General features: G+C 35.2%; 1 protein-coding gene across 10 annotated transcripts in view; it reads left to right on the forward strand.

Moving 5' to 3' along the window:
* Positions 1 to 12,415, forward strand: part of ATRX (ATRX chromatin remodeler) — a 281,986-nt gene that overhangs the window by 215,695 nt on the left and 53,876 nt on the right. For all 10 annotated transcript variants that reach the window (XM_043897152.1, XM_043897156.1, XM_043897154.1 and 7 more), the window contains 2 exons: positions 8,316 to 8,466; positions 11,399 to 11,505. In XM_043897152.1, the coding sequence (XP_043753087.1) occupies positions 8,316 to 8,466; positions 11,399 to 11,505 (258 nt within the window). The remainder of the gene's footprint in view (positions 1 to 8,315; positions 8,467 to 11,398; positions 11,506 to 12,415) is intronic.

Here is a 12,415-nt window from a genome sequence, read left to right on the forward strand (position 1 = left end):
TTGAGTAGTATAGTAATTTTCACAATATTGATTCTTCTAATCTAAGAACATGGTATATCTCTCCCATCTGTTTATGTCATCTTTTATTTCATCAGTGTCTTGTATTTTTTTGCATACAAGTCTTTTGCCTCCTTACTGTGCTGTGTGCTGTGCTTAGTCACTCGGTTGTGTCTGACTCTTTGCGACCCCATGGACTCTATGTAGCCTGCCAGGCTCCTCTGTCCATAGGGATTCTTCAGGCAAGAAAACTGGAGTTTGGGTTGTCATGCCCTCCTCCAGGGGATCTTCCCAGCCCAGGGATCGAACACAGGTCTCGCACATTGCAGGTGGATTCTTTACCGACTGAGCCACCAGGGAAGCCCTTTGAGTCCTTAGGTATGTATATTCCTAGGTACTTGATTCTTTTGTTGTGATGGTAAATGGGATTGTTTCCTTAATTTCTCCTTCTGATCCTTCATTATTAGTATATAGGAATGTAAGAGATTTCTGTGTATTAATTTTGTATCCTGCAACTTTAATAATTCATTGGTTACCTCTAGTAATGTTCTGGTGGCATCTTTATGATTTTCCATGTATGTTATGGAAGTTGTTAATGTTTGGAAACATTTTATGTTTTATGTTATAGAAACGTGTTAACTGTACACAGTGACAGTTTTACTACTTCTTTTCCAATTTGGATTCCTTTCCTTTTTCTTCTCTGATTAGTATGGCTACTACTTCAAATCTATGTTGAAGAATAGGGGCAAGAGTTGACATCCTCATCACCTTCTTGATCTTAGAGGAAATACTTTCAGTTTGTCACCATTGAGAATAATGTTTGCAGTGGGTTTGTCATATGTGGGCTTTAATTGTGTTGCAGTAGCTTCACTCTATGCCTACTTTCTGGAGAGTTTCCATCAGAAATGAATATTAAATTTTGTCAGTAGCTTTTTCTGCATCTGTTGAGATTATTATATGGCTTTTATATTTCAATTTGTTAATATAGTGTATTGCATTGATTGATTTGTGTATCAAAGAATCCTTGCATCCCTGGTGTATTGCATTGATTGATTTGTGTATCAAAGAATCCTTGCATCCCTGGGATAAACCCTACTTGATCATGATGTGTGATTCTTTTAATGTGTTTGATTCTATTGGCTAGTATTTTGTTGAGGATTTTTGCATCTATGTTCTTCAGTGATACTGCCCTGCAATTTTCTTTTTTTGTGATCTTGGTCTGAGTTTGGTATCAGGTTGATGGTGGCTTTGTAGAATGAGTTTAGGAGTGTTGGAGCACCTCTGTATATAAGGCAAATGCTAACAGCTATAAAAGGGGAAATTGACAGTAACACAGTAATGGTGGGGAACTTTAACCCCCCACTTACACCAGTGGGCATATAATCCAGACAGTTCATAAGGAAACACAAGCCTTAAATGAGACATTAGAGCATTTAGAACTTATTTGATATTTATAGGACACTCCATCAAAAAGCAGCCAAATACACTTTCTTCTCAAGTGCACACAGAACATTCTCCAGGATAGATCACATTTTGGGTCACAAATCAAGCATCAGTAAATTTATGAAAACTGAAGTTGTATCAAGCATCTTTTCCAACCACAATGCTATGAGATTAGTTATAAATTACAGGCAAAAGACTGTAAAAAAAAAAAACAACAACAACCCAAACACATGGAGACTAAATAATATGCTACTAGCTAACCAAGATATTACAGAAGAAATCAAACAGGAAATCAGAAAATACCTAGCAACAAATGACAACAAAAACATGACAACACCAAATGTATGGGACACAGCAAAGGCAATTCTTTAGCAACACAATCGTACCTTAAGGAACTAGAAAAATCTCAAATGAACAACCTACCTTACATGCAAAGCAATTAGAGAAATAAGATTAAAAAAAACCCCGAAGTTAGTAGAAGGAAAGAAATCATGAAGAACAGAGTGGAAATAGATGAAAAAAAAAGATGAAGAAAACAGTAACAAAGATCAATAAAACTAAAGGCTGGTTCTTTGAGATTAACAAAATTGATAAACCATTAGCCAAACTCATCAAGAAAAAAAGGAGAGGACTCAAATCAATAAAAATTAAAAATGAAAAAGAGGTTATAACTGATACTGCAGAAATACAAAAAATCATAAGAGACTACTGCAAGCAAATATATGCCAATAAAATGGGCAACCTGGAAGAAATGGATAAATATTTAGAAAGATACACCTTAGTCTTCCAGGACTGAACCAGGAAGAATTAGAAAATATGGAAAGACTAATCAGAACCAGGGAAATTGAAACTGTGATTAAAAATCTTCCAACAAACAAAAGTCCAGGGCCAGATGGCTTCACAAGGAAATTCTGTTAAACATTTAGAGAAGAGCTAATACCTATCCTTCTCAAATTCTTTAAAAATTGCAAAGAGAGGAATATTCCCAGTGGCATTTTTAGACTGAACTAGAACAATCCTAAAATTTGTATGGAACCAAAATGTACTGAACAGCCAAAGCAATCTTGAGAATTACAAAGCTGAAGATAACATGATTCCAGACTTAAGATTGTATTACAAAGCTTTAGTAATCAAAACAATATAGTTCTAGCACAAAATCCAAGACATAGATCAATAGAACACAATAGGGAATTCACAAAAAAACTCAACCAAGCTTCTATATCCAATTATCTACAACAAAGGGGACAGGAACATCCAGCGGGGAAAAGATAGTCTCTTGGAAAGATGTTGTTAGGAAAATTGGACTGCTATATGCAAAAGAATGAAACTGGGCCAGTTTCTTATACCACATAGAAAAATAAACTCAAAATGGATTATAGACGTAGTAAGACCTTAAATTTTAAAATTCTTGAAAGAAAAGCATAGGCAGTATGCTCTTTGACATGGGTCTTAGAAATTTTTTTTTTTTGGATCTGTTTCCTTAGACAAGGGCAATGAAAGTGAAATTAAAGAAATGAGACTACATCAAAGTAAAAAGATTTTCTACAGTGGAAGAAACCACCAACAAAATCCAAGGCAAATTACTGAATGGGAGAACATATTACATATGATATACCCTATAAGGGGTTGATTTCCACAGTATATATAGAAATCATACAACTCAGTATCAAAAAACAATTAAAAACTGATTAAAAACTGACCAGAGGACCTGAATTGGTGTTCTTCCAAAGAAAACATACAGACAGTTGACAAGAATATGGAAAGACCCTCAACATCACAAATTATCAGCAGAATGCAAATCAAAAGCACAGTGAGATTCCACCACACACCTGTCAGAATGGCTATTATCAAAAATCAAGATACAACAAGTTTTGGTGAATATGTCGAGAAAAGGAAACTGTTGTGCAGTGCTGGTGGGAATGTAAGTTGATGCAGCCATTATGAAAATATGAAGGTTGCTCAAAAAATTAAAAGAACTAACATTCACCACAAGATCCACCATTTCCATTTTTGGATATTTACCTGAAGAATACAAAGAGACTAAATAAAAAAATATATATGTTGCCCATGTTCACTGCAGCACTATTTGCAATAGCCAGGATATGGAAGCACATAAGTGTCTATCAGTTGATGAATGGATAAAGATGGTGTGTGTGTGTGTGTCTGTGTCTTGTGTGTGTCTGTGTGATGGGATACTATTCAGCCATAAAAAATGAAATCTTGTCATTTTGGCAACATGGATAGACCTACAGGGCAAATGAACTAAGTCAGAGAAAGAAAAACAAATACTCTGTGATTTCACTTATATGTGGAATGTAAAAAACAAAACTAATTAAGAACAAAATACTCATAGATATCTAGAGCAAACTGGTGTTTTCCAGAGGGAGGAGCGTCGTGAGGGTGTGGATGAAATAGGTAAAGGGAATTAAGAGGTAAAAGGAGATACAAACTCCCTGCTATAAAATGAGTAATTCATACAGATTTAATGTACACATAGGGAATATAGTCAGTAATATTATAGCAACTTTGTACTGTGATTGGATGGTAACTAGGCTTATTGTGGTTATCATTTCATAATGTATAAAACATTTAATCACTGTCATACACCTAAAATCTAATTATAAGTCAATTAAAAGCAAAATGTCTATAATTTATTGTATGGGTATATTCTTTGTATATGATGTAATATCATAATGTTAGCATTAACATAGCACATTTATTCACTCAACAAATGTTTATTGTATTCTTACTATGTGCCTGGTACTGCTCAAGAAGCTTGGTTATATCAATGTACAAAATACACTTACAGAGTTTACCATTCTGTTAGTACTGTTATTTATACACATAATATTTTAATGATATCCCATTTTTATTTCTAAGATTACAGTGTAGCTTTTTAAGGAATATCCTTACTGTTCTCCATAGTGGCTATACTAATTTACACTGCCACTGGCAGTGTAGGAGGGTTCTTTTTCAAACCCTCTCTAGCATTTATGGTTTGTAGACTTTTTGATGATTCCAATTCTGACCAGTGTGAGGTGTTGGAGGTTCCATAAAAAACTAAAAACACTACCATATGATCTTACAAACCCAGCCTTGTGCATATATCAGGAGAAAAACCATAATTTGCAAGGATATGTGCACCTCAGTCTTCATTGCGGCAAAGTTTGCAATAGCCAAGACATGAAAGCAACCTAAATGTTGATAAATGGATAAAGATGTGGCGTGTGTATGTGTATGTTGTTGTTTAGTTGTTTAGTCTTGTCTGACTCTTTGCAACACCATGGACCATAGCCCATGAGGCTCCTCTGTCCCTGGGATTTCCCATACGAGGTAGAATACTGGAGTGGGTAGCCCTTTCCTTCTCCAGGGGATCTTCCTGACCCAGGGATCAAACCTGCGTCTTCTGGATTGGCAAGCAGATTATTTACCACTGAGCCACCAGGGAATCCCATATATGTATATATAGTGGAATATTACTCAGCCATAAAAATTCAGGAAATAATACCATTTGCAGCAACATGAATGGACCTAGAGATTATCATACAGAGTGAAGTAAGTCAGAAAGACAAAAACCATCTGATATAATTTATATCTGGAAACTAACAAAAGAAAAATAATACAAATAAACATATGCAAATCAGAAATAGACCTACAGACATATAAAACAAACTTGTGGTTACCAAAACAGAAAGGGGGGTAAATTAGGAGTTGGGGATTAATATATACTTAGTAGTATATATAAAATAGATATTTAACAGGGACCTATTGTATGGCACAGGGAACTGTACTCAATATTTTATAGTAAACTATAAGGGAAAAGAATCTGAAAAAGAATATATATATATATATATATATATATATATATATATGCACACACCTGAATCACTTTGCTGTACACCTGATACTAACATCCCATTGTAAATCAACTATGCTTCAATTAAAGAAAAAAGCTAAGAGAAAGGGATGAAGTGGTACCCTGAAAAGAGGATGGAGTCAGGAAAGAGATTCAGTTTTAGGAGGTGGTAAGAAATAGGAAAAGGAGTACATCAAGGCTGTATATTGTCACCCTGCTTATATGCATCATGAGAAACGCTGGGCTGGAAGAAGCACAAGCTGAAATCAAGATTGCCAGGAGAAATATCAATAACCTCAGATATGCAGATGACACCACCCTTATGGCAGAAAGTGAAGAACTCAAGAGCCTCTTGATGAAAGTGAAAGAGGAGAGTGAAAATGTTGGCTTAAAGCTCAACATTGAGAAAACAAAGATCATGGCATCCGGTCCCATCACTTCATGGGAAATAGATGGGGAGACAGTGGAAACAGTGTCAGACTTTATTTTGGGGGGCTCTAAAATCACTGCAGATGGTGACTGCAGCCATGAAATTAAAAGACGCTTACTCCTTGGAAGGAAAGTTATGACCAACCTAGACAGCATATTAAAAAGCAGGGACATTACTTGGCCAACAAAGGTCCATCTAGTCAAGGCTATGGTTTTTCCAGTGGTCATGTATGGATGTGAGATTTGGAGTGTGAAGAAAGCTGAGCACCGACGAATTGATGCTTTTGAACTGTGGTGTTGGAGAAGACTCTTGAGGGTCCCTTGGCCTGCAAGGAGATCCACCCAGTCCATCCTAAAGGAGATCAGTCCTGGGTGTTCATTGGAAGGACTGATGCTGAAGCTGAAACTCCAATACTTTGGCCACCTCATGTGAAGAGTTGACTCACTGGAAAAGGCCTTGATGCTGGGAGGGATTGGGGGTGGGAGGAGAAGGGGACGACAGAGGATGTGATATTTGGATGGCATCACCAACTCGATGGACGGAAGTTTGAGCAAGCTCCAGGAGTTGGTGATGGACAGAATATTCTGGCATGCTGCAGTCCATGGGGTTGCAAAGAGTTGGACATGACTAAGCGAGTGAACTGACTAAACTGAACCCAGGCTACCATGGATTCTCACATATTCCAGCTACATTGAAAGTGACATGACAGTAAAAAGTTATAGAATGCCTGAAGAAACAATGAGCATTAGGAAAAGTTAGCAACAAAAATTATTAGTTAACCTGACAAAGTTCACACAAAAATCAAACAGCATGATCAGAATATCAAGAACCTGAGATAGTAAACAATTTATAAAGTAGGATTGTTCAATGTGATATTTTATAAATCATAAGCATAACTTTATACCAGAAAATTTTAAACTTACATGAGATATATACATTCTAGAAAAATAGAATACTGAGTGGTTTCTTGCAGTTATTTCATAGTATCCAAAAATGAAAAAGAACCTAAATGTCTGTGACCAGGAGAACTAAAAAATTATAGTATAGTCATGTAGTAGAATACTGTATATGGCAGAATTATTGAATCAGTCTTGCTTTGAATGGAAAATTAAAACTTTATTCAGTGAAAAAGTATATTCAGTATAAAAGTATGTATCTGTTCAGTTCAGTCGCTCAGTCGTGTCTGATTCTTTGCAACCCCATGGACTGCAGCACTCCAGGCCTCCCTGTCCATCACCAGCTCCCGGAGTTTACTCAAACTCATTTCCGTCAAGTCAGTGATGCCATCTAACCATCTCATCCTCTGTCGTCCCCTTCTCCTCCTGCCTTCAATCTTTGCCAGCATCAGGGTCTTTTCCAATGAGTCAGTTCTTTGCATCAGGTGGCCAAAGTAAAACTATACATGTATAATTATACATATGTACCATTTACATGTAGTTTAAAAACATGAAGTATAATATACAGTTTGGTGACATACATTAGTGAAAATTTAAAAACATACACATAAAAAGTAACATACACATATAAAATTTAGGGTTTTATTTACCTTTCAGAAAGAAGGGTGGCAAATAAGAGAATAGCATTGAGTAGGGTCATGTATTATGCTTCAACTGCATCAGAAGCAGATTTAACAAGTTTTAAAATTTGACAAAGATGCGATGTGTGAACACTATTGTTCTTTATATTCTATATACTTTTGTGAATATGTAGAATACTTTATAACAAACAATATAAAAATTTAAAGTACTTTGCATTAAATGGTATCTGAGAAGGCACAGAAATGTGTTAAACCTGTACATTCTGTATTTGAAACTTAACTGTTTATCTTTCATAGGTTATTTTGTTGCTTTCTTCTCATACCTTTTATATTCAAAGTTTATGGGGAAAATAAGAGCAAAATAATGTTTTCTTCTTTTTTTAAAGAGCAAAATGATTTAACATGAGTTGGTGATGCTGGGATCAGTCCTTGTTTGAGTTTTCCAGAATTCTAGCACAGTGAAAGTTTTCCTGCCCCTAAGATCTTTTCTCTCTTGATCTCTGAGTCAGTCTCTCTTCCCTTCTCTCCCTCTCTCTTTCGGTCTCTAGGTCTTTTTCTCCTGGTCCCTGTCTGTTAGGGTGTGCTTTGGGATTATACTGTCTCAGGGTCTGGGGGACTTAATTTCTTTCAATCTCTGTCTTTCTGAACCCCTCCCCCCACCCCAAATTCTGTTTCTCATACTTACACTTTCTCAGGGTCTGTCTCTTGCTTACTCTGTATTTGGAGGCCCTCCCCCATGTCTGGGTGCATATGTGTGTGTTTTTATGTGCCTTTGTGTATGTCTGATTCTCTGTCTCTTTATTTCCTTTTCCCAGAGTCCTCTCTGCCTCACCTCCCCCACCTCTTGTCTTTCTCTTGGAGTGTAGATCTCTTTTTCTCCTATGGTTGTCTTTTTTCCTCTCTCTCCCTACCAGTCTCTTTCTTTCTCAGTCTCTCCCTGAGTTGGTTGGTCTATATCTGTTTCTCTTAATCTCTTTCTTAATCCCACTCTGGAGTCTTTCAGTTTCTTCCCTTATTTGCCTACTTATTTATGTTTCATTTATTTTGTTTAGGTAAAGCTACTTCTTCTAATCCAAGCAGCCCAGCTCCAGACTGGTACAAAGATTTTGTTACAGATGCTGATGCTGAGGTTTTAGAGCATTCTGGAAAAATGGTACTTCTCTTTGAAATTCTTCGAATGGCAGAGGAAATTGGGGATAAAGTGTAAGTTCTTTCCTATTTCCTATTTTTATTATAGTAAACAAAATTTTGATAACCTTTTTATTGTTTGAACTACTTAAATCTGTTTTGTTTTCTTCCTTTTTAAAGATGTAATTTCTTGGTTAGTGTAGTAACAACTATCTTCCTTCTAAGCCACTATTTCTGAGTGCATATTCTGGATGTTCCTTCAGCGCCGTTCTCCCCTTCTGGCTGTAGAATCTTGAACTTATTTCCTTGAACCAAGTGTCTAGTAGGTATTTATATTTCATCATTTTCAGAATCATTTTTCAATCCATGCAGTGTGGTTTCTACACTGTTACTTTACTGAGATTTCCCCTCCTAAAGTCACTTTGTTGTTGATATTGTTTAGTTGCTAAGTTGTGTCTTGACTCTTTTGCCACCCCATAGACTATATATAACCACCTGGCTCCTCTGTCCATGGGATTTCCCAGGCAAGAATACTGGAGTGCGTTGCCATTTCCTTCTCCAGTGGATCGTCCCAACCCAGGGATCCAACCTGCATCTCCTGCATTGGCAGGCGGATTCCTTACTGCTGAGCCACCAGGGAAGCCCCCTAATGTCACCTATTGACCTTCTAATTTTCAAATCTAGTGGATGCCTCTCAGACTTTATTTCACCCCTTTTTGACTACTCTCTATAATTTCTCCTTTGTTTTTTGTTCCTGTTTGTTTTACTTCTAGCATTTGTGCCCCTATTCTCTTCCCTAGATTCCATCCCCCAGTCTTATCCTTCATTTTATTATTTAAAAATGTGCTTTTAAAGTTTTGAACCACGCTTATCGTTTAGGCTGTTATAAGGCCCTATATTCTGGTCATAAAATATTTTAAAAATATAATGCTTGTAATATAACAATTTTTTTGTTAAAAACTTTAAGCACTTTAACATAAGGCTAAAATACAACAAATATTCTATCTTAAAAAAATTTAATTTACTTTCTTTAACTTTCCTAGAAAGAGGTAGATTTCTGTTATATTTTCATACCACCTTTTAATATACTTCTCTACTCTTAGCACATTCTAATGTATTTATCTTTTTGCTGGATAGTGAGTTGTTTGAGTTAATAGTTAATTATAAAAATGTTGGTTTTTATTAACCACTGTACATGACACCAAGTAAAGTACTCACTGCAAGTTATTTTTGTTATATATTGCCACTTGCACAGAAACAAGTATTTCAGATGAGGGAGGATGTTGGCATGGAATGGAATGGTAGTAGTGGAGATAAAAGAGTGTGTTTGGGGGTAGACAAATGATACTTGGTAGATTAAATGCAGGACAGTAAAATAGAGTAGTCAAAGATGACTCCCAGGCTTTCCCCCTAAGTGCCTGTGAATTATGTTGTTATTTACTAAAATGGAGAAGACTAAGGGAGAACTAAGTTTAGTAGAGGTGGTAAAGAATTCTGCCGTGGTTTTGTTAAGTTTCTAAGGCATATTATATGTCCATGAGAGATGTCAAGTAGAAAGTAGATATTTGAGCTCCAAGTTCCTGAAGGTTCAGAAGAGACTGATGCTTTAGACATGCTCATGCTTTTTTTTTCTATTAACTTTTATAGTTTAAAGTTAATTTTTATTGGATACCATATAAAAATTTTATGAGTGTATAGATTTTTAGTAGTCTTTTAATTTCCTAACAAGGAATATCTTCTACCATGTTCATCATAGATGTTCTCCTAGCTTCTCCTGAGTAGAATATTTTCCATTTCAGAAGGCTCCCTAGAGTTGAATACTTCAAAGTGTTAGAAAATGTATGCTTATCTTTAGTTTGTACTGTATTCCTATAGCTATTTTCCCCTGGTCTAAAATAGAGTATATCTATTGCTTTTTAAAAATACTGTTACAATGATCATTTTTAGTTATTAACGCAAGTGATAAATGTTATCAACATTAAGACATAAAACTGTGCAATAGAATACCACTATTCTTTGTCCAGTGTTTCATTATGGAAATTTTCAAACATAACAAGCAGAAAGAATAAATAGAGTGAATACCTACATACCTGTCACCTAGAATCTATACTATATTTTATCATACTTTATTATATACCTATCTATCCATCCCTCTATCCATCTTATTTTCCTGATACTTTTCAAAGTAGGTTGCAGACATCACTACTACTATTTCAATTGTCTCCTCTTCAGATAATGATGGGTTTATCTCTTGTCACTGTAAGCTTTTTCTTCTCAGTTGATTGTTTTATTCTTTGTATGGCTTAATTTCAGTCCTGACAATGGTCATGAATATGCTTCAGTTTTTTAGCACTCATCTCAAAATATTGTCACAGTAAACAAAACACTTCAGCTGAGTTTTTATTAACACATAATTATAGTGAGTCTGGTTATTATTTACTCTGGATCCTGTCATTCCATTCCTGCAATCTGATAGAATGGTTTTCCAACTTCTAAATAACATTATTGGTTCATATTGACTTATGGTCAGCTAAGACTTTTTTTTTCTTTTAAAGAAACACTTGTCAAATTAGATTCTTCTGTTCCCTGTTTGTGCAGCTGAGGCTTAGATACAAAGTTGTATTTTAGCATGTGAATGTCCAGTTTTGCCAAGACTATTGTTAAAAAGACTTCTTTCCATTGAGTTGCTTTTGCCTTTTTGTCAAAAACCAGTTAACTGTAGTGTGGCTTTATATCTGGATTATATTCTGTTCCATTGATTTGTGTTGGTTTCTTTGTCAGTACTATACTATTTTGATTATACTAGCTTTGTGTTGAAATCATGTAGAGTTATGCTTCCAACTTTTTTCCTTTCGAAATTGTTTTGGCTACTCTATGTGCTTGGCTATCCATATAAACTTTAGAATCAGCTTGTTAATTTCTACCAAAAAAGTCGTACTGAGGTTTTGATTAGAAATGTGTTGAGTTTGTTACTCTTTTAATCTATGAACACTGATTTGTTTTTCAGCCTTGTTTTCAGCCAGTCTCTCATATCTCTGGACTTGATTGAAGATTTTCTTGAATTGGCTAGTAGAGAGAAGACAGAAGATAAAGATAAGCCTCTCATTTATAAAGGTGAGTTACATTTGTATAGCATAATTTTTAAAATGTTCATTCAGACATATAAATATTTTAACAGTAGAAGAAGAAAATTACCTGGACTCACAACCCTAATATATATATATTTTTTTTTTTTGCACTTTCTTTTTGTCCTTATCCCTATAAATATGGTCTTTGTTGCTGCTGTTGTAGCAAATGTTTTCTTGTTTTTTTAAACAGTGTTGTTGAGATATACTTCACATAACATGCAGTTTACCTACTTAAGGTGTACAGTTCAATGGTTTTTTAGTATATTTTCAGAGTTGTGCAGCTATCACCATAGTCAATTTTTGAACATATTAATCACCAAAGAAATACTGTACCCTTTAGCTATCACTCTGCTAACCTCTGTTCTACCACTTTACCTTTAAGCAATCACTAATCTACTTTCTGTTTATATAGATTGAGATTGACTTATTCTGGACCTTTCATATAAATAGAGTCATATAACATGTGGGTCTTTTGTGACTGACTTCTTTCACATAGCATGTTTTTAAGGTTCATCCAAGTTGTAGCAAGTGTCACTGCTTTATTCCTTTTTTGACCTAATAATATTCTGTTTTATGGTTAATGCCCACATTTTGATTATCCATTCATTAATTCATAGATATTTGAGTTGTTTTATCTTTTTGGCTATTGTGAACAGTGCAGCTATGAATGTTTGTATACAGGTTTTTATTTCTTTAAAAATCTGTTTTTACTTGTTTGGGATATATTGGATAGTTACGAATGGAACTGTTGTGTCATATGCAATGCTAAGTTTAATGTATTGAAGATCGACCAAACTGTTTTCTATACTGACTGCACTCAAGAAGCACTGTACAAGGGTTCTCATTTATCCACATCTTTATCAACGTTTGTTTTCTGTTGTTGAATTATAGCCATC

This window comes from Cervus elaphus, chromosome X (assembly GCF_910594005.1).
Source record: "Cervus elaphus chromosome X, mCerEla1.1, whole genome shotgun sequence".
NCBI lineage: Eukaryota > Metazoa > Chordata > Mammalia > Artiodactyla > Cervidae > Cervus > Cervus elaphus.